The following is a 23951-nucleotide window of genomic DNA, read 5'->3' as shown; positions in this document are numbered from 1 at the left end:
AAAAAGTGTTGATCTGCAGACGAACTTTTTCCCTTGTAAGGAATGCTATTCCCATTTCGCAAAGTATTTTTTTCCATATATTTTTTTCAGAAGTTGCTTTCTGCTTGTCACCAGCACTCCCAACAATCTCATTTGCTCCTAAGAACAACCTCATTTGCTCCCAAGGAGTAGTGAAAAGGCCCTACATCAATTTAAATAAATAAGAATATTTTTATTTTTATTATGAGTGTATTTCCACTTTCCCTGAGTTCTTGAGAGAGCTTCCTTCCTTAACTTTGTGCCCACATCAAGAGCTCTGTAAAGTAGGCTGGCTGGAGCATATAAATGCAATTCCAGACAAGGAGATATGGCAACAAAACCTGGATTATTGATAAATGTTTTATCTAGATCAATCCAGATAAAGGTCTCGTAAATCTTTATCAAGGTGAAAGATCAATTTGTCTGGAAGAGAGAGTTGTTTCATTTGAGGGCAAGCAGTTTCTGATGTTTGAGGGCAGCAGCTCAAGAAAAGTCTCTGAAAACGAATTTAATCTAGTCTTACAAATGAAGGCAAATGTACATGTCCCAGTATAATGTTGCAGAATCCAATCTGGTCGGTCACCAGGACCAGCGGTTTTGTCTTCTGAGCTTTCGGACTCCTACTAGAGCCCATCTTCAGGGAATGTCTTTCTAGCAGAGTATGTGTTAGTTAATCTGGTCTTTTTCATTGTTGTGCTGTTAAGAGTGTTTGACATCTTATGGACTTTGAGAGGGCGGGTTCCTGCCTTGTGTTGCTTACAACATAAAATCTAGTATCCTGAACCAGCAGAGGAAGGAGAGAATAGTGAGGCAATCAGGAAGCAAGATACGATGTGTGCTTCATATCAAGTAAGTAAGCCATGTGCTTACTTTTTGTTACAAAGTGACTAATAGAAGAGTAATTTACTAATTGGGAGCCTTGCTTAGCATTTTTTAGAAGAGTGTTTAGGGTTGCAGTGTGGGTAAGGGAACAATGTGCTATTAAGGATTTGAGTTAAATTAAGATATTCTTGGGTTTTTTCCTCAGGAGAATTGCAGGATATTTCTTCTCAATGATACATTTGAGAGAGATTAATAGGGACCCAGAAAAAGATTTCAGAAGCTATGAACTGGCTATTGTTCCTTCAAGAAAATATCAAGGTTAAAGGATTGTGCCAAGGACTTCATGGAAAATACTTCGTTTTTCATTTTCTTGTTTCTGAGAGCAAATTCATTGCAAAATGCAAAATGCCCATTCTCTTTCTAGCTAGTTCTGCTATAATAAAGAAAATATCTCATCAATTGAACCCATTAAAGGATTCTTCCCCAGCCTAAGTATGCTCCAGAAGTATGGACTTCAACTCCTAAATTTCCCAGATAGAATGGTGACTGTTAAATTTTGGGAGAAATGGACACATATATAGGACACCCAAACTGGAAAGATTGCCTTAATGATTATTTGGGTAAATCTTTCTAAATGCACACAGTTCCTCAGCAATAAGACATTACTGTTTATTCACGATTCTAAACCTTCATCTCTAGACACAGTCCAAGCTCTGTTTGGTTTCATTGCAACGTTTCAGGTTCTTGTGTTCTGCAGTGCTATTTCCTAATCGCTCTTCCCTCATAGAATATTCATGTGAGTGTTTTTATTGCTTTTCCTGTAAAACTCCCTGTTTGGAAGAGGAAGCAAAGAGCCAAGATTCTTAGGCTCCTCAAGAGGGGAGGAGAATTTAGTTGAGGGAGCCAGGGTCCTTGAGAGTAAAGTAAATAGAGTGGTTTGTAAGTGATGACTGGGTTTGCCTGCTTCCCAGGAAGGGAGTTGGAGTCCAGCCACTCAGAGGAGATTGAATATATGAAGAAAGGTCTTTTATCTGAGTTGTATAGCATAAGACAGACACCCCCACATACACACAGAGGGAGAGAGACAAAGGGCTAAGAACTCAGTTACTCTTGCAGCAATCTTCTGTGCTGGGTATGACTGATAACAGCCTGCCTGCTTCCATAATCCATCTGCTTTTATGTGGGGTGCAGGTATGACAAAACCATGGTTTGTTTAGAGGAATGGAACAAAAAGAATTTTAATTTGATCATAAGATTTAATTTTTGCTTTCTGGTGAAATATTTTAGCTGGACCTGTCAAGTGTCTCAAAAATACAATGTTAAAATAGAGTATAAAACAATTGCACATGAAGCAGAGCAGGGGTGGGCTCCTGGGGTTCATCAGGGTTCAGGCGATTGTCAGTGAACCCCCAAATGCCACCTCTGACTGGCCACGCCCACCATGCCCCTCCACACGGCCCATTCATCATTCCAGGTAAGTGCAGGGGCTGCACGGAGGGTCTGGGAGGGCAAAAAACGGGCCTACCAGAGGTTCCAGAAGCCCGGAAATGGGCCTGTTTCCAGCCTCCGGAAGATCTCTGGACCCTGGTGGGAGCTGTTTTCGCCCGCCCAGAGGCTCAAGGAAAGTCTCCAGAGCCCGGGGAGGGTGAAAAACGCCTCCACACACACACACACACACACACACACACACACACACACACACACACACACCCGTGGTGCAGGCAGTCAACTATGCCAAGCCGACCCAGCAACAGGGCAGCGAACCCATTGCTAAAGGATCTGAAGCCCACCCCTGAAGCAGAATCATAAATATGATATTAAGTGAACTTCTCTGGGAAATCTATTTTGTAATTAGAATGTCATAAGTCACTAAAAGGCCAAACCAATCTCCTTGATACTCTCTACCACTTTGCTCATTTGGGAAGATCTCATAGAAATAAAAAGCCCTTTAAAAGGAATCTGGAAACAGACTTATCGGCAGAGATTTTAACAAAGACCCCTCAGTGCAATGGAATAAAAATGGGATGCAATCACAAAGGCTCACCAATTACTTGTACAAATTAAATGGATTTCCAAATTGTTTTTAGAAGTTCTATACCCGTGATGGTGAACCTATGGCACGCGTGCCACAGGTGGCACGCGGAGCCATATTAGTGGGCACTCCAGCTCAGCTCTGGGGCGCATGCGCGTGCCAGCCAGCTGATTTTCGGGCCTTCTGGGCCCACCAGAAGTAGGGAAACAGGCTGTTTCCTGCCTCTGGAGGGCCTGGGGTGGGGTGGGGAAGGCCTGTTTTTCTTTCTTACCTGGCTCCAGATCCTCTCTGTGTATGTGGGAAGGGCGAAAACAGCCTTTCCCACTCCCTTGGAGGCCCTACGGAGGCTGAAAGGGCCCATTTCCCCACTCCCAGTGGGACAGGAAGTGACATTTTTTCCTGTCCCCAGCCTCCAGAGACTCCTAGAGAGGCTCCTACAGACTCGTAGAAAGGCTCCTAGAGACTCGTAGAGAGGCTCCTACAGACTCCTAGAGAGGCTCCTACAGACTCCTAGAGAGGTACTGGAGGCTGGGGACAGGAAAAAACATCACTTCCTGTCCCACCGGGAGTGGGGAAATGGGCCCTTTCAGCCTCCGTAGGGCCTCCAAGGAAGTGGGAAAGGCTGTTTTCGCCCTTCCCATATACACAGAGAGGATCTGGAACCAGGTAAGAAAGAAAAACGGGCCTACCAGGCCATCATGTGCCAGGAGCGGAGGGGGGAGGGGGTTGCGCACACATGCGAGTGGGCACGTGCGCGCGCGACCCTCCCCCGCCCCCCCCCTCTCCTGGCATGCAATGGCAAAAAGGTTAGCCATCACTGTTCTATATATTTAGTTCATTTCAGTTACTGAAACAGCCATTGGGGCCAATAGCCAACAACAAACCAGTTTCCCATGCATTAATCAAAGTTATTTTTAAAGTCATGTTTAGATTGTTAAAATGCTGTAATTCAGCTTTGATCATTTTACCTTGATCTTCATCTGATAAGTGGGTGACTACAATTCCTAGAATTCCTCAGCAGCATAGTTGAAAACATTGCATTAGCAAAATCTCCAGTAATTAAAGAGGGATTGTATGAAAAAATATACTACTTTGTCTCTGCTGGAGCCACCGCTGATGAATTTTATATTTAGAGTCAAGTGAGCATAGACAAATCAGATACTGAAATCTCTACATTCTTAGATTTATTTTAAACAAGGGTATATTGCTTGTCACGTATTCAGGATGTGTTAGCTTATCTATACAATGTAGAAGAATAAATTACATTAAATAAATCTATTAGAGCAGATTTTTCCAACTTTGGCAACTTTAAGAGTTGCCCTGAATCCAGTGGGAGAAGGGCGGTATAAAAATCTAATAAAATAAATAAATAAAGATGTATGGACTTCAACTTCCAGAATTCCCTAGCCAGCAAAATTGTATTACCAACAAATTTACATTGCTCTAAAGCTTCTTGATTAAGGTGGGGTGCTTAGGATAATTTACAAGCTTGCAAGAAAAAAACAAATACCTTATTCTTTCTTCTTTTAGTTGGTGGGATCTTCACTGTTATCCAAACTAAAGCCAAGATTACACTGGATGAATGGGGTGAGAATTACTTCCTGATTGGACCTTACCTGGAATTGAATGTGCGCACACAGGTGGAGCTGATAGAACCTCCCAACCCTGCAATTCGCCGAACCATTGACTCCATGAATTCAAAAGGATGTAAAGTAAGAGACTGCAGGATGGGGGGAAGAAAAATGTGTGGGACTTGGGCCTCAGTGGGCTTAATTCTCATAAACAATTTCTTGCCTCTATTGGGGAGGAAAATTTATGGATAAATTGGTACACCATGAATATTCAATTCAGTTCATTGCAATTCTAATTTAAAAGGGATATTAGATAGCTGGTGATAGGTAAAAGCTCTACTTTTAGGCTGCAAAGAAAGAATTTCAAATCAGAGGAGACGAGAGATTAATAACTTTGTCTCTGAGGAATCTACATAGATGCATATCCAGCTTGCTGTTTCCTCTTGGACTAACCAACATAATGCCAAGCATAGAAAAGATGTAAAAATGATAAGCTGGAGAAATGAAGGCATTGTAAGAAAAGTACAGTTAGTTCTTGACTTACAACCAGAACTGAGCCCAAAATTTCTGTTGCTAAGTGAGACATTTGTTTCCTGAATTTTGCCCCATTTTATGACCTTTCTTGCATTTGTTAAGTTAGTAACATGATTGTTAAGTGAATCTGGCTTCCCCGTTGACTTTGCTTATTGGAAAGTCGCAAAATGTGATCACATGACTCAGGGACACTGCAACCATCATAAATGTGAGTTACCTTGCCAAGCATCTGAATTTTGACCACATGACCATGGGGATGCTGCAATGGTCATAAGTATGAAAAACAGTCATAAGTCACTTTTTTCAGTGCCATTGTAACTTTGAATGGTCACTAAATGAACTGTTGTAAGTAGGGGACTACCTCAAAATTTGCAGAATGTGGTCACAGCAATGACCCACTTGGTTCCAGAAAACTAGAAACTATTCCAAGATTCCAGAAATTATTTGAAAAAGGTAGGAAAACATTATTCACTGACCATATCACTATATTCTGAGTGTCATTCCTTTTAATACAAATAAAATATTATTAATCATATTTGTTACATTTAGCAAGCTTATATGATTCTAATAATAATACACATACGTGTTAAGTTGTAACCTTCCATTATTTAGCTATATTTCAATATGTTATTTTTATGCCAATCGCCATATTATTCAAGCATACTTTATAATACCATCGTTCAGGTTCTGCTTTCCCCTCTTGTTATTACTTCACCTTATTATATAAAAAATGTGTATTCCATTAATCCCCCTCTCTCTAGTTTCCATCCCTATTCTAACTTTTAATTATGCCACTATTATATTTAAAAATATTCTCTTTCTATCTATCGTCTCTTGCCCTCTTTAAAGCTTTAATTGTTTGTTTCTTAGCTTGCCTCCCATATTCCTCTCTTGGATCTTTATCTCGATCTGTTTCCACCTCTTGACCAATCATTTTAAACATTTCTCCCTTCTCTGCCATTTTCCATTGTCTAATTTTCAAAATATCTATTCTTGCCCCCATCTCTCTTCAAAAAAAGTATTCCTGCAACGCCAGTTCCTTTTTTAATTCCCTTAAAATACTCTCCCCTTGGCTTATTTCATCAGTCATTATTATTTTTGTTATCTCCTTCTTGTCATCTTGTTTTATTTGTTGGTTTATCTGTTCTGTTTTTTTTCATCTGCTCTTTCAATTGGCTCCTCCTCTTCCTGAGCGTCTTGGTCACTCCTTGTCCTATGTATCATGTTCTCCAGCTTTTCATATATGCTCTGTATTTTATTCATAATCTCCTTGTAGGTTCTTGTCAAAGTATCCTTAATACTTTGAATTATCGACACCATTTCTTCCCATGTTCCACTTATTTCTTGCTGGTGGAGCATCTCGTTTAGTTTTATTTTTTTTCTTCTTTTGTCCAATAATCCAAAAACCATATATTCAAACCAAAGTTAGTTCTCAAAAAGTTCAATATTCATAAATCTTTACATCTCAAAGCTGATCGACCTATTCCTCTGGATAATCCCAAACTTTTTTCCAGAACCTTCATAAGTCCCTCTATAAGTTCAGTCTTGTGTTGTAGCCTTCAGGGGTCACTTTAATAATAATGTCTTTCTTATTCTCATGTTTAAATCTCCAATAACCAAGTATTTCCAGGATTTTGGGAATATGTTATGCCTTTCTTTTAGCAGCAGCTGGCACTCATAAGTCAAATTTCAATATTAACCAGTTTCATCCAATTTTAATGGAAACAATCCAAAATATAAAGATGTTGTTAGTTTTTTTAATAGTTCCAGCATTTTGAAATGCCTATCTGAAACAATGCCTGTCCAATTTAGAAATCCAATTTTCTGTATTTTTAAAGGCTTTGCCTTTCTTCCTTTGATTTCTTTTTCCTTCAATTTTGAAATTCTTCTCAAAATGTTAAGTCACTGCTTTTAAAAATAGCAGTGAGCCTCTCTTTTCCGGGATATTCTTTTGGAGTTGAGTTTTAAATAAAAAGGATTCTTCTCACCCAGTTCCAGACACTGTTTACCGACTCCACTCCAGTACAGTTCTTAGGTGTTTCTTGGCTGTTCCAGCTTTGTGGCAGCCATCTTTAGGCTGCCTCTTCTCCTCCCCATGGCATAGAGGGAAAAAAGCCCGGGGTTCAGCAAGAGAGTTGCAATGTCTCCCGTGACCTCTTAGGGTGCCCCTCCTTAGCTTCTCCGCCCCTATAAGGCAGCTTTGGCTCCTCTCAGAGCTCACTAACAGGGAGAACTCCGCACAGGGAACGCGGAAACCTGTTCCCTATGTCTGATATCATCACGATGTCAGCCGGAAGTCTCTAAGAGAACTCCATTCTGTTGCTTCTCTTCTGATATATTCAACTTTCATTTCCATGTAAAATGTAGGCAGCATCCATTTTATATCTTTCAACAGACATTCTCATAATAGACCGTATACAGTATATTTTTTTCAACATTTGTACAGCTTAAAATTTGTCCATTTCTCTATATTTAACAAACATCATAGATACAAATTCATCCATTTTTTTCCTTTCTGAATAATTTACAAATGTTCATTTTTGTTGTCAAATGTAAGTACTTTGATTTCTGATAGCAATAACACTTAGACTTATATACCGCTTCACAGTGCTTTATAGCCCTCTCTAAGCAGTTTACAGAGTCAGCATATTGCCCCCAACAATCTGGGTCCTCATTTTACTGACTTCAGAAGGATGGACGGCTGGGCCAACTTTGAGCCTGGTGAGATTCGAACTGCCAGATTGCAGGCAGGCAGCAGAAGTAGCCTGCAGTATTGCACTCTAACCACTGCACCACCTTGGCTCTGATAGAGTATTTAGAGCTGTAGTTCTTATTGTATCATATACTCTGTCTAATATTTGTTGGAAATCATTTATGCACATAAAAATGCACATATATTCATGTCCCCAAACTACACAACTGTAATAATAATTTCAAACATTATCCATGAATGCATTAAGCAATCAAGGGGAGGTCACCCATTCTTGTCTTACTTCCTGTTTAGTGTTGAATCATTACTTAAGAATTCGGTTATAAAATTACAGTTGGGCAATCAACCTTCCTATTTTATAATTTCATGTTTTTACTATTTTCTCCTGTTACATTCCAAGTTACAGTATTTCATAATCATTGATCACCATTGGATGAACCCATGTATCTCTACCATCCAGATTTTGATCAATCCAGATTTTTAGATACAGTAATACTTTTTAATAAGTTGAAAAAGATGTAGACCATGTTTCCTTGTGAGTCAGACCATGTCACATGCTTATAGTATAGAAATTTATGATCAGTTTTGTAATATGTTGGCCAATCTAACAGAGACTTCCTTGTAAACCTATATCGGTAGTCCTTAATTTACGACCACAGTTGAGCCCAAAGGTTCTGTTGTTAAGTGAGACATTTGTTAAATGAGTTTTGCTCCATTTTACATATACCTTTGATACATTGAAAAAGACAAGAAGACAAAAAGAAATGATTCCTAGTTAAATAAATTAGAATTAAGATCACATGAAGCGTTAATACCACTTTATAATGCCTTGGTAAGACCACACTTAGAATATTGCATCCAGTTTTGGTTGCCACAATGTAAAAAAGATGTTGAGATTCTAGAAAGAGTGCAGAGAAGAGCAACAAAGATGACTTAGGGGACTGGAGGCTAAAACATATGAAGAACGGTCGCAGGAACTGGGTATGTCTAGTTTAATGAAAAGAAGGACTAGGGAATGACATGACAGCAGTGTTCAATATCTCGGGGGTTGCCACAAAGAAGAGGGTGCCAAGCTATTCCCCAAATCACCTGAAGGCAGGACAAGAAGCAATGAATTGAAACTAATCAAGGAGAGAAGCAACCTAGAACTAAGGAGAACTTTCCTGATAGAACAATTAATCAGTGGAATGATTTGCCTCCAAAAGTTGTGGATGCTCCAACACTGGAAGTTTTAAAGAAGAGATTGGACAACCATTTCTCTGAAATGGTATAGGGTTTCCTGAGCAGTGGGACACCAGGTTTCCTCAGCAGGGAATTGTACTAGAAGACCTCCAAGGTCCCTTCCAACTCTGTTATTCTGTTAATTAAATGGGACCTCCATCAATGGGAGAAATGGGGCCAGATTATGAGAGAGGTGAAAACTTTGCTTAAAGACTGCTTAGAAGCCTCAATTTTCCTTCAGCCGGCAAAGATGCCTTGGTCTTTTGCAATTGGACTATTTTGCACCTGAACACTTTAACATACTTTGAAAGAAGCTGAGGAAATCACAATTACCCTGCTAGTTTTTTTTGCAGGACTAGGACTGTGGAGGTTCTGCCCAGGTAAAGGCATCCTACAGAGATTTTAATCATCTTCTCCCTCAAAGTAAAAGGAACATTCTCCATCTTTAGACCATCTCCAGGGGTGACTCTAAACATTTCTGCCTGTTGGTGGGCCAATATTTTTCATCTTTACATCAAGAGAAGTTTGGGGTTCCCACATGAGAGGATTAGAAAGAAATGTTATTTGTCGTTGAAGATCTTTCTAATTTGTTTTTACTTCTTCTCAACATCCAAATCCATGAAGATACGGCATGAAAATGGAGATCCCACCCAAATCCGTGGCTCCTGAAAGGCTGCAAAATGTTTTTAGGAAATTTGAGGTAAATTTATGCAACAGGCCATTATTCTACAGACCTCAAAATTGCATTAGCGTGATGCAACTGACAAGTATGGGAAATATTTGCATGGGAAGGCATCTTCTTTCAAGGTGCAGGTGTAGAAGAAAGGGGAATCTCTGGTCTTCTAAAGTTGTTAAACTCCAAACTCAATGACTTGGATGAGGGGATAGTTGGGGAACTCATCAAATTTGCAGACGACACCAAGCTAGCAGGAATAGCCAACATTCCGGAAGATAGGCTTAAGATACAGAAGGATCTTGACAGACTTGAACATTGGGCGTTACCTAACAAAATGAAATTCAACGGTGAAAAAAGCAAGGTTTTACATTTAGGGAAGAAAAACAAAATGCACAGGTACAGTATATGTGGTACCTTGCTCAATAGTAGTAACTGTGAGAGGGATCTTGGAGTCCTAGTGGACAACCATTTAAATATGAGCCAGCGGTGTGCAGCAGCTGCCAAAAAAGCCAACACAGTTCTAGACTGCATAAACAGAGGGATAGAATCAAGATCATGTGAAGTGTTAATACCACCACTTTATAATACCTTGGTAAGGCCACATTTGAAATACTGCATCCAGTTTTGGTCATCACGATGTAAAAAAGATGTTGAGACTCTAGAAAGAGTGCAGAGAAGAGCAACAAAGATGATTAGGGGACTGGAGGCTAAAACATATGAAGAACGGTTGCAGGAACTGGGTATGTCTAGTTTGATGAAAAGAAGGACTAGGGGAGACATGATAGCAGTGTTCCAATATCTCAGGGGCTGCCACAAAGAAGAGGGTGTCAAGCTATTCTCCAAAGCACCTGAGGGCAGGACAAGAAGCAATGGGTGGAAACTAATCAAGGAGAGAAGCAGCTTAGAACTAAGGAGAAATTTCCTGATAGTTAGAACAATTAATCAGAGGAACAACTTGCCTTCTGAAGTTGTGAATGCTTCAACACTGGAAGTTTTTAAGAAGATGTTGGATAACCATTTGTCTGAAGTGGTGTAGGGTTTCCTGCCTAAGCAGGAGTTGGACTAGAAGACCTCCAAGGTCCCTTCCAACTCTGTTGTTCTATTCTATTCTAATTCAGTGAGAATCATGACAAAGATGAGAATGAGGAGAGTTGTGGTTCCATGACTGCTAAAGGACCCAGGGAGTCTCATGTCAGCTTTATAGTCACTAGAACACTATTAAGCAAAAGGTTTGTATTGTGGGATTTTATGCTGCTGCATATCTGTAAGAAAGTCTTGCTAGAAATACATCAAAATATTAAAATAATGCCCAGTTGTCTTTTCATTGTTGGTTATTGTACAAATGCAAATAGCCACATTTGCTGACATTCCTTTCCTGCAAGAAGGTAAAACCAATCAGGCAGGAAAAATATATTGTTATGTTCTAATGCATTTGTGGGGCTTCACACACATATATATAAAGCCAACTATATAAAGCTGTTTAAACCATGATTTATGATTTTTACAAGTCCCCTTTAATTAAACTGTGGTTAATCAATGGCAGAGTCCACCCACTGTGACAAAATTCAGGGTGATGGATACAGCTCCCAAAACTAGGATTATAAATCCGGCACAGATTTGTATATTGTTCATCCAATTAGTCAAGAATTTTGGCTTATCTTTGCATCATTTAAATACTGGTTCCAAATTGGTTACGATAACAAAGATACTATGATCAGCTCCCTGATGAAACAGTTAGTAGTAAGTGAGTAGGAAAACATTGGTGTAAAAAACAAACTTAAATGTATGCTGGAACTATTGAATATAGATATTAACTATTTTGAGTATGGAAGTATATATATATATATTATGTACATATACATATACATACATACATACATACATACATACATACATACATATATATATATATATATATATATATATATATGATACATTCAATACTCCCTCTTGTTTACTTGATTTTTCTAGTTCCTAACTTCATTTCAGAGCAAGAGGTTATTTTGGGTTGCTCAGCAAAAAAACAACCCCAGGCAAGCGACCTTTTATAAAATGGAGATGAGGTAACATGAACCAGACTCTAAATTTAGAGATCTACACACACTTGATGCACATATCTCTGCACATTTTGGTATGTGAAATGAGTGGACAAGGGGTGATGATATCATGGGTTAAAAGCAGGTCTGAGAGATGAAGGAGAAAAAGAGTGTTATGGATTAAAATGGAGGTCACAATTTACAGAGTCCACTTAAAATGAGGAGAATTTGACAGTTAAAAATAAGTTATTGAGATATTCTCATCAGATTTGGAAGTCTGTAAAATCTGAAGTGCAGACGTCATGATCTAAGCCACCTTGCATGTACAGATTGCACACTAAATGTATACATACCGTAAATAGTTTTTAAAAGTTTATTTCATAATTCCATTGATAAATCTAATGGATATAAATTGGGCCCTTGAAGTATTTCAACTTCTGCATAAAAACGGGGATTATATTTCTAGCACACAAAACAAAAAAAACAATGTTTGAACCTGTAAATGGGCAGAGCTGAAAATCCAGATGATTTAAAGTAGAAATATATAGAGAACTTCCTTATATAGGATCCCTCTTCTTTTTTATTCCTCACTTTGATATTTACCTTTTTTTGCTGTATGCAGTGTGCTGATTCATCATTTATTTTTTTCCTGAAATTGTAAAATGTACATTCCTTCAAGAATCTGAGAGATGAAATGCTTATAGAACATAGCCTCATGAGTGTGGATATTATTAAGTTGATGATAAAACTTGCTCAACTGAGCACTGACTTTTACAATTGATACTTTGTTGGTTGTGTTTTAGAGAATATTTCTGGATTAGATACAAAAATATCAATCCATATCTCTCCTATTCATTAATCTGTTGTCTCTAACTTCTTTCTAGGTTTACTTTGGCCGCTGGCTGATTGAGGGGGGTCCATATGTGATCCTTATCGACATTGGGGCAACTGCTTGGAGCTTGGATCGCTGGAAAACTGAATTGTGGGAAAGCTGCTCCATTGGGATTCCTTGGTATGACCGAGAGGCCAATGACGCCGTCCTCTTTGGCTTCCTCACAGCCTGGTTCCTAGGGGAGGTAAGGGAACATGTTTCTATCAGAAAACTTATTCTCTTCCTCTCTCCCAACATCTTCCTCGTCACTCTCTTCTTGTGCTTTTTGTACAGTTTTCCGCACAATGTGAAGAAAAACCATTCATCATTGGTCATTTCCATGAGTGGTTGTCTGGTGTTGGCCTCTTCCTCTGTCGGATCCGGAAACTTCCAATAGCTACCATCTTCACTACCCATGCTACCCTGCTTGGTCGCTACCTGTGTGCCGGCAGTGTGGACTTCTACAACAATCTGCAGAATGTGAGTCTTCTAATCGCTAGAATTGAAAATCGATTGGTGGGTGAGGTATGAAACTATGTGATCGAAGAACAAGGGGAAGAAATAGGAATTCGTGGAAGTGTGGCACTCAGATAAATCAGCCGTCAACAGTCATAGAGATATAAACAACATCTACATATCATTCAAAAGAGACAATCAAAAAGCTAAAAAGAAAACAAAATGACCAAAACAGCTCTTTGCCTGCCATCAGTACTTGGATATCTAGAAATTAACACCAAAATTAATACTAGATCAACAATCGAGCAGTAAGCAATACTCCACTCAAGGAACTACCAACTCAGACAAACAATCAAACAGTAAACAACAGCCTGATCAAGGAGCCACAAAGACCACTCCCACCAACACAATCAGAGCAAGTCTCTTGTACAGAAACAGAGTAAGCCCAACTTTCTGTAGCACTGATAATATTACCTAGTATGGTAATGAAATGTTTGTAAGAAAACCACCAAGCCCAGAGAACACTAACGATTCCACAGTTCAACTCTGAGCTGCAAATATTCTCTTCTGTTGGTAGAAATGGGAAACACTGACCTATCCTGTTTTTGCCTTTTTTATTGCGTGCTTTGGGCTGCTCAGGGAATAAGAACTTTTCTTTCAACTACCCTCAATTCTGCATCAGAGGCTCAAGTTCTTATCTTCCCATCTCCCAAAATTCCTGCATAGGAGGTGGCGATACAGTGCCTTTCAAATTCCTTGTAGGTGTCCAATGATAGCTCTGCCAATTAAATAGATATTAAAAAGCAGCTGCAATCTCACAAAGTTTCTGTTCTTATATGTGCAAGATTTCAAAGTGTTTTTATTTTTAATTTTGAGAGCAAATTATTGCCTGAGGTTACGCCTAAAGAGATTGCTGACCCTTACCATCTTAGCTTTTCATTCAACTCTTTAGCACATAAATGAAGCAGTTCTAGGAAACAGGAATCATTTTTCCCTTAAGGAAGCAGTGGTTAAAGAAATCACACTTAATCAGGCCATAAGTAATATTTTTACTGCAGGGAAAATATGATTCAGTGCTCCTCCCCACCATGTTATGACCCCTGTAATAATTAGTGTTCTGGAAATACGTCTATTGGATTGTCTTTTTTTTTTTTTTTTTGCTTTAATTTATATGCCGCCCTTCTCTGGAGACTCAGGGCGGCTTACAATGCGTTAAGCCAGTGGTTCTCAACCTGTGGGTCGGGACCCCTTTGGGGGTCGAATGACCCTTTCACAGGGGTCACCTAAGACCATTGGAAAACACATATTTTCAATGGTTTTAGGAATAATTTTATTGTTGGGGGTCACCACAACATGAGGAACTGTATTAAAGGGTCCCAGCATTAGGAAGGTTGAGAACCACTGCGTTAAGCAATAGCCTTCATACTTTTGTATATTTATACAAAGTCAGTTTATTGCCCCCACAATCTGGGTCCTCATTTCACCTACCTTTGAAAGGATGTAAGGCTGAGTCAACCTTGAGCCTGTTGAGATTTGAACTTGCAGTAATTGCAAGCAGCAGTTGTTAATAACAGTGCTTTAGTCCACTGTACTACAGGCTCTTGTCTTGAATAACAGTGGACAGTACCTGTAATATTACAATGTTCCATTAGATTGAATACAATAATAAGACCTTGTCACTTTCCATTGTTTTATTTTCTTTAATGAGAATGATCTCATTTCCCACATATGTAATTACGGTAGGCATCTTTGCTCAAAAAGGCAATGTGTCTATATATGTTAACATCTCCAGTCTATTTCGTAGGCATAGTTAGACTACTATCATTTCAGAAATGAAATACAGGTAGTCCTCGCCTTACAACAATTCGTTTAGTGACTATTCAAAGTTACAATGGCACTGAAAAATGCAACTTATGACCATTTTTCACACTTAAGACCTTTGCAGCAGAAATTTTGGGCTCAATGATGGTCATAAATCGAGGACTACCTGTAGTTGGAACTGGATTAATGAGAGAAAACACTAAAAAAAAAAAGCTACCCTCAGTTTTTCTGTCTAGGAACCCATTTCTTAGCACTTGTGAGAAGAATACAGAAGAGTTTCACAAAGAAAAAATGTAGAATTAAGTTCTTGGAAATCAAACTACTGGATTGCAATCTCCTTTTTTTCAACTTTCAAGATAGCCCTTGACTTACGAAAGTTCATTTAGTGACTGTGAAATTACAACTTCACTAAAAAGAAGTGTTTTCTGACTGTTTTTTACACTTAACGACCATTGCAGCATCCTCATGATCATGTGATCAAAATTTGGGTGATGGGCAACTGATTCATATTTATGACGGTTGCAGTATCTCATGGTCATGTGATCACCTTTTGCAACCTTCTGACATGCAGAGTCAATGAGGAAGCCAGATTCACTTAACAACCGAGTTACTAATTACGTAACAACTGCAGTGATTCACTTAACAACAGTGGCAAGAAAAGTCATAAAATGGGGCAAAATTCACTTAACTGTTTCACTTAGCAACATAAATTTTGGGCTCAATTGTGATCATAAATTGAGGACTACCTGTACTATAATTTAAACTGAAAGCTGTATTCTTTCCTGCTTTTACTCCGTGCAATTCTGTGTGTTTTAGGATATTTAATACACTTTGTCTTGTCCCCAGTTTAATGTGGATAAGGAGGCTGGAGACCGGCAAATTTACCATCGATATTGTATGGAGAGAGCTGCTGTCCACTGCACACATGTTTTTAGTACAGTTTCTCAGATCACAGCTGTAGAAGCTGAACATCTGTTAAAACGGAAACCTGGTGAGTTGCCTTAAAAGCTAAAAGATTGCTCTGTGTGACAAGATCGTATCCAGTTTAAGTCTTCTTTGGATTTATGAATATACCAATAATATTACAAGGAAATCAGCTGCTTTGCGTAGAATGCAGAATCTCAAAGTGTTGTAGTTTTTAATGAAATTTTCTAGTCCTTAAACAATGCTAATCAGGCTGTTGGTGCAAGTCGTACATTGAAGCTTGATGTTTAATCTTAGTTTCTTTCTTAGATAGAAAAAATGTCCCAATATAAAATAACAATTTTAGCATTCATTTTAAAAATTCTTAAAAGTATTTTCAATCTTAATATGCACTGTGAATTTTTTACTGCATCCAATGTTTTTTATTAAAAGGACCAGCCTGCTTATTCTTTTTCACACTAAAGAGAGGGAAATGGAGCGGGGAGGAGAATTTATATTCTTATTTGCAGCTAAGACTATTAGTTCTGATTGGCTGGCTCCTTGTGATGTCACAAGACCACTCCCATTCCTTCTCCTTGGGGTCTGTTTTACCCCATCCATTCTTATACATTGAATCAGTTGCTGTCAATGCATTGATCAATTGTATTTCAAAGGATGTTTGAGGAAGCTGAATGCTTCTGTGACTCACATGTGTTTTTCTGCATGGATATCTTAGCCGTTTGGGTAAATTCAGAAACTTAACGTTCTAAAACTCTCCCCACTTTTTACAAACCCATCTCCATATGCATTCCATATCCAGATATTGTGACTCCCAATGGTTTAAACGTCAAGAAGTTCTCTGCTATGCACGAATTCCAAAACCTCCATGCCCAAAGCAAAGCTCGTATCCAGGAATTTGTCCGAGGCCATTTTTATGGGTGAGTTATCATGAACTTCACTTGTATCATATCAATTATAGCAGGTTGCCCTATGAAGTTGAGTTCCTAAGGGAAAAAAACCTGAAGCTAGTAGTGACAAGCGATGTAAGAATATTCATGAATAAGACACTGAGCTTGTTGATTAGAAAAGTCGGCAGTTCAGTGGTTCGAATCCCTAGTACAGGCCTCCTGTGTGAGCAGGGGGTTGGACTAGATGACCTCCAAGGTCCCTTCTAACTCTGTTACTGTTACTGTTAAAAGCAAATGAATATTTGTGGTCCATTCATCTTCCGCAAGGTTAACATAACACACCTTCAAGTGTAAAGTGAAAGCTCTTTTTCCTTTTAAAAGAATACATGTGACTGTAGAAGAAGACACAGAGACTGGGGGTGGAGTGAAGAGAGGAATTAGTCTGGAGTCATTATGTTACCACAAATGATCCAAGTCCAGCCCCTCTTGAATTCTGTTGACTCTTATCTAGTGCCAATTTAAGGCTGACTGTCAGTTGACTAGATTCTTGTGTATAGGCATGATCAATAAATCTTAGCTGGAATTTAACATGTCCTGATTTTAAGCACCTGACAATGACTCAGTTTTGGTCTCTACTTTCTGTATGCCGAGACAGAAATGCCACTTTAACAGCATACAAAAAGGGACAATTGGATGAGGGAGGAACTCTCACAGGAAAGGGAGGATGTAAATTAATGAAAATAGACAATAAATAATGTTAATAACATTCAAAGAAGAGTAGGGGGAATGAACAGATGTTTTTGCTCAAGTCTGGCAAAGTCAGATATTGAGGTATGGAAAAATTTTCCAGGACTCATATGAGAGAAAAATCATTTTTTTCATAAAGAATAAGTTTATAAATGACTAAATCAAGAACTACTGCTTTCTTAATCAGTTTACAGGCATCTGTACATTAATGGAAATAAGACACTGCATTAGATATATAGCTAATCCTTGATTTACAGCCACAATTGAGCCCAAAATTTCTGTTGCTAAGTAAAACCATTGCTAAGTGAGTTTTGCCCCATTTTACAACTTTTCTTGCCACAGATATTAAATGAATCACTGCAGTTGTTAAGTTAGTAACACAGTTGTTAAATGAATCTGGCCTCCCCATTGAATTTGCTGTCTAAAGGTTGCAAAAGGTGATCACAGGATCATGGGACATTGCACATATGTTCCCAAAGCAATTGACTATGGATCTGTATATGCTTCTGTTTTGCTGCCCTCATCTGTCACAGATCTGACATTTTTTCTGTTTTTTTCCCTTCTTATTTTCTTGTCCACTCTCCTTTCTGTTTTTATTGCACTGAAAACCTACAGAAGGGGCTCTATCTCTTTTTTGTTTGTTTGTTTTTCCATTTTGCATTCATATTTTGCATGATGACTAATGTTACTAAATAATAACATTGCAATTGGAATTCAGGGAACTATTAAAATGTTCAAAAAAAGGATTTCAGCCAGCTGTGCAGAATGTGTGTGTGTGAATATACACACACATATATACATGTACCGGTATATACACGGACACACCCCAACTATTTTGAAATATATACACACACACACTTCATTTTAAAACAATTGATTTTTGCTGCATGTTGCTAGGGAAGACTCAAAACTATTTAGGTATTCACATTGATCCCATCCATTTTAAAAAAAAGCATTTCCCAGCAGTTCAGTTTATTGGGAAGGGTGCGTGATATTACCAGAAAAGTATGAACATTGAAGGATGATTGTATTATGGTTCATACAGATTTGGAAACTGCAAATTTTATTATTTCACTTAAACACCACACCAAACTTAGTTTTGATTTCTTCTCACTAAGGCGTACAATCATTTCTGTTGAGCGTAGCGGCACTTGCTTCTTCATCTTGTGTGGGATGATGTTCCACCACTCCCTATGGATTCCCTGAACCATTTTTGCAATGTTGTCATCGTTGATATAAGCAGTGTTGATATTTCTAATGTTCTAGTGCGTCTTTTGTATTTATTTAGCCAATTTATTTGTCTTGGCTGTTAAATAACATAGGCTTACTGGTTTTTCAAGAAGCTCTGACTTAGACTCAGGTCCACCATCACTGCGTTTTATTTTTCTAGGCACCTGGACTTCAACCTTGACAAAACTATTTTCTTCTTCATCGCTGGACGCTATGAATACTCCAACAAAGGAGCTGACATTTTCTTGGAAGCCCTAGCCAGGCTCAACTACCTACTAAGGGTGATTAGTAAAATGGGTGCTGTAAGGGACAGAGATATGAGAGATGGTGGGTAGGCAGTTAGGTGTGGCTGTGTTGAGAGGGTGTGGCCTACAGCAACGCTATGTCCCTGACTGGAACAACTGTGTGTCTCAGGAATTAAATAGCTGTAGCCCAAAGAATTTAGTTGTTGTTTTTGGATTTTGCTTCATGCTTACATTGTTGCGCAGATGAAAGACAATGGAAAGAGCGACTTACACAGGATACATTTGCATGAAAGCAGGAATAATATATTGGAACTATTTCATATTACAAGCTGGCAGGAGTACTAATTGAACCATATCACAAGAATACTCCATGAAAAGATACTTACAATAGACGAACCCCAGTCTGGCTAGCATCTTTCAATCTGTCCAGCTGAGATATTCTTAGCCATTCTGTCCAGGACATCTCCCTTCAGTTAAGCTCTAGGAAAATGGAAAGGAAGTGAGAGGACATACTGAATTTCAGATCTATATTAGGTGTAGATGTTTACACCACCCTTACTACCACCTAGCTGCAGCCTTTCCTGGGGATGCATGGTAGTTTCATGATTCTTGGAGATCCATGTAGCTGTTACAAGGACATCCCAGGAAACATCCCTGATTTATCTATGTATTCATCCACTTTTCCTCATCTTGCCAAGCATATTCAGTTTTTAGGCCACTGTTCATTTATCAGCCTGGAACATGTGAGTGTCTGCTTTCTAACAAGCACCTCAAGACTCCTCATGCTGTAAGACTAATACAAATGATTCATAAAAAACCAGCCACATAGTAGAAGGAGGGGGAGATGGATTTTAAAAAACAAACTATGAATTCAATTGATTAAACTCTCTTAACGTAGGTCAGCTTATCCATTTCTTCAAGGAGCAGTTTTGACCGTACTTAAAAGAACTGTATTGATCTTTCATACCCGGTTTTTGTTGGCTTCTCTCTCTCTGTAGGTGAATGGAAGCCAGACTACAGTGGTAGCATTTTTTATCATGCCAGCTAGGACAAATAATTTCAACGTGGAGACACTAAAAGGCCAAGCTGTCCGCAAGCAACTCTGGTGAGTTTGTGTCAGGTTCTGGATCTCATAAATCTGTCCTTTTAACAGACTTCCTTAGGATTCAGGCAGTGTATTCAATGAAATAAGAATCCATTACACCACCCTTCCTGAGCAGGAAAATTAAATTGTCCATACAAGTTCAGTGCATTTGGAAAGGATGTGCTCATACAAGGAAAATCACTCAGATTTATAGTTTGTTCTCTATACAGGTAGTCCTCAATTTACAACATTCATTTAGTGAACATTCAAAGTTACAATGGCACTGAAATGTGCAATTTATGAGCAGTCCTTGCACTTAAGACGATCACAGCATTCCCCACAGACACAGTATGAAAAGTTGAGCATATCGCAACTGGAATATATGTACAATGGTTGCAGCATCCTGGGGTCATGTGATGGTCATTTGCTATCTTCCTAGCACGCTTATGACAAGCGAAGTCAATATGGGAAGCCAGATTCACTTAACTGCATGATGTACTTAGCAACTGCAGTTATTCTCTTAATAACCATGGCAAAAAACAGTCATAAATTAATGACTGTTAATTAATGCCATCTTGTTTAGCAATGGAAATTCTGGTCCCAATTGTGGTCATAAATTCAGGACTACTTGTATGCAAATTAGAGGATTGCAAAGGTAAAATGGGGGAGAATAGAATTGTTCTTAGGCTTTCTTTCACATAAAGCTTAAGCTTTTAGCCTGATGGCTATTACAAGTAGTCCTTGACTTACAACCACAATTGGGCCCAAAATGTATGTTACTGAGTAAAATGTTTGCTAAGTTAGTTTTAGCCCCTTTTATGACTTTTCTTGCCACAGTTGTTAAGTGAATCACTGCAGTTGTTAAATTAGTAACATGATTGTTGTGAATCTGGTTTTCCCATTGACTTTGCTTGTCAGAAGGTCACAAAAGGTGATCACATGACTCCAGGACACTTCAACTGTCATAATTATGAGTCAGTTCCCAAGCATCTGAATATTGATCATGTGACCTTGGGCATGCTGCAACAATCATAAGTGTGAAAAACGGTCTTAAGTCCCTTTTTTCAGTGACGTCGTAACTTTGAACAACCACTAAATGAATTTTGTAAGTTGCAACTTACAAATGAATTTTGTAAGTTGCCGTCGGCCAAACAATGTCGACTGGCGACACCCAGGGGGAGAGCCTTCTCTGTGGGGGCACCAGTCCTCTGGAATGAGCTGTCCCTAGATGTACATATGATCCCCGACCTGCGCACCTTTCGCCGCGCCCTGAAGACCCTCTTATTTCAACAAGCCGGGCTGGCCTAACATGAATATGAATTTTAATGGGTGTATGCTAGTTTTAATTTGTGGGCCAAATTTTTGTATATTCAATTTTAATGGTTTTTTAAATTTTGTAAATTATATGTGTTCTAATATGGCTGTACACCGCCCTGAGTCCTTCGGGAGAAGGGCGGTATAGAAATCTAATAAAAGTCAAGGTCAAAGATGATTACCTGTATCCCGTCCAACCTACCTCAAAGAGTAAATGGGGATAAAGCTAGTGGGTGACCCCTCCCTCTAAATTGCTGTGAGATTTTTCAAAAAAAAAGGCTGGATAAAAATGCACAACATAGTACTGAAAGATTTCCATAATTCTCACCAGCAGTGAAATCCACTTACCTATGCTACCAGTTCAGAAATGGGAGCACACATGTGCATAGCGTGCACACAAGCCTTCGCATGCACAGAGGGTCAAAAAAGGGACATAATGATGTCCCGGTGGGTGGGCAGAGCCTCCTGCCACCAGCACTACCAGTTCGCACGAGCCGAATAGCTCCAGCCAGATTTCACCGCTGATTCTTACCCATTTTGGCCTTCTGCTGTGCAGTTTATGAGCTATAGCACAGTCCATTCTTTTCCTGAAGCCTCAGAATAGGGAAGGAATCTCCCTACCTGAAGAAATACTAATACTGACATAGTCTTCCTCTTTTCTCCAGTCTGTTAGATGTGACTTAACTCTCTCTAGGGAGAAAATCCCAAAGCCACTGAAAGCCATTTTTCCTCATCCTTGATTCAGAAACATTCAAGGAATCCTAGGTTCTGTCGCAAATCATAATTTCGTTCTCCCTTCCCCTCCCCCCCCTTTTTTCTCCTTTTTTAACTCTAGGGACACGGCCAATGCAGTGAAGGAGAAGTTTGGCAAAAAACTGTATGAATCCCTCCTCGTGTAAGTCTCCTATGGGAAGGCTAGAAGAAATATGATAAAGTGCTGAGCAACTGAGAATGGGCTGCTGGGTTGCCATGGCTACAGAGAATGGGAACTTAAAAGACCTTCTCTTTCTCTTTGTATTGTCTCTTTTGAGAAATACTGATTTGATAGAAGCCTATTTTCAGAAATCTTGGTTCCAGTATAAAAACTAGAATGCGTGTCCAAGTGAAAAGCAATATTGTAAATGTTGTTCATTAATTTCCACATTATTCACTGTCTGCCTGCTTTTCCAATTCAGGGGGAACCTTCCTGACATGAATAAAATGTTGGACAAAGAAGATTTCACAATGATGAAGAGAGCTATCTTTGCCACTCAGGTACGGGGCATGAAGAAAATGAGTCTTGAAAAAAAGTAATTTGCACATGAAAAATGAGATTTTCACATTAATAAAACAGCTAATCCTCAATTTACAATCATTCTTTTGGAGACAGTTCAAAGTTACAATAACACTGAAAAAAGTGACTTGCAACCAGACTTCATACATACGATCTCTGATCAAAATTCAGGCCTTGACAACTGGCACTTACAATGGTAGCAGCATCCTGGAGTTATGTGGTGGCCATTTCCAATTTTCCCTGTCAGCTTCAAATAAAAGTCAATGAGGGAAGCCAGATTAGTTGTATCAACTACACAATTCACTTAACAATTGCTGAGATCTGCTTAACAACTGTGGCAAAAAAAAAAAAAATTGGGCACAACTCATAACCCCTTTGCTTAGTAATTGGTCATAAGTTGAGGACTACCTGTAACCTGTTTATATGACTTCTCATCTCACACAAAGGTTCTGGGCAGTTGCAATTAGGCTGAGGTCTCTTAGAAGGACATATTGCTAGATGAGTGGGAAGAGTAGATTCTGGGAGCCTGGATCTAAATTCCTGGATTGTATAAATTGCTTTCATTCAGCCTCCCCATATTGGCTGTGTGGACCTCTGACTCTCAGGATTGTCAACAATGACCATTTTGGCTCTGAAGATAGAAAACACTCTTGTAATTGAAGCAATATTAGAACAGAGATGATAAGGATATTGGATTTGTGCTACTTAATTAAGATACCTTGGTTTAAGATATCTCAGTTTCTAAACTTATCTTAGAAAAAAGAAAAAGATGAATACTGTTTGGGTTTGACGAAGGTTCTAATGTTTTGTATAAAATAATATTTACTCCTACCTCCCGTTTCCTCTCTCTGTCTAGTTTACAGCTCAGTCTCTGGTTTACCATCTCTGTAAAAAAATAAGCCAGGATATTCCAATATAAAACCCCACATTGATATGTGTGGAGATGGGAGAGCTGACTTCTTTCTTTCCAGGGCTTCTAAATGAGGAATAAGATCCCCCAGAAACATGGATGTCACCCGCTTTCCTACGGTTCCAGAAGGCCTTTAAAATCTAGTTAGCCCTCAGGCCTGGGTTAGTGTATCTGGGAAGCCCCTATAATGTTTTGCATTATGCTTTTATTGGTATGGTTGTTTTTAATCTTTCATATATTTCTTTTGTGTGTTTCTTAACTGTTTTCAACTTTTGATATATATATTATAACACCATCCAGATTCAGCTAGAGTAAGTGGCAATAAGAAATGTGATTAAATAAATAAACACTGATATATGTAAGATTGCTAGTGATAAATTCTGCACAGGCTCTAGATACACTTCATATAATCTATGATTAGACAGGAAATCCAGAGTCTTCGCTCAGAAAACATGTGAGGAAAGAGAAAGAGAGAGATTATCTTTAAATATAAAGTGATTCCGTCAAGTAACCGTAATACACTGCTCAAAAAAATAAAGGGAACACAAGCAGAAGACATCCAAGATCTG

General features: G+C 38.8%; 1 protein-coding gene across 3 annotated transcripts in view; it reads left to right on the top strand.

The window, feature by feature from the left end:
- GYS1 (glycogen synthase 1) overlaps positions 1–23951 on the top strand; it is a 41946-nt gene that overhangs the window by 4152 nt on the left and 13843 nt on the right. For 2 of the 3 annotated variants that reach the window (XM_034423305.2, XM_034423306.3), the window contains exons 3-11: positions 4403–4584; positions 12505–12696; positions 12786–12971; positions 15615–15759; positions 16492–16609; positions 18717–18837; positions 19800–19906; positions 22035–22094; positions 22375–22453. In XM_034423305.2, the coding sequence (XP_034279196.1) occupies positions 4403–4584; positions 12505–12696; positions 12786–12971; positions 15615–15759; positions 16492–16609; positions 18717–18837; positions 19800–19906; positions 22035–22094; positions 22375–22453 (1190 nt within the window). Of the gene's footprint in view, positions 1–4402; positions 4585–9532; positions 9609–12504; positions 12697–12785; positions 12972–15614; positions 15760–16491; positions 16610–18716; positions 18838–19799; positions 19907–22034; positions 22095–22374; positions 22454–23951 lie in introns of all 3 variants that reach the window. The other variant, XM_087891881.1, reaches the window with a different exon arrangement.

This window comes from Pantherophis guttatus, chromosome 4 (genome assembly GCF_059756535.1).
Source record: "Pantherophis guttatus breed Tessera chromosome 4, ASM5975653v1, whole genome shotgun sequence".
NCBI classification, from domain to species: Eukaryota; Metazoa; Chordata; class Lepidosauria; order Squamata; family Colubridae; genus Pantherophis; species Pantherophis guttatus.
The sequence above is the reverse complement of the archived record's forward strand: the minus strand, read 5'-3'. Positions and strand labels throughout refer to the sequence as shown.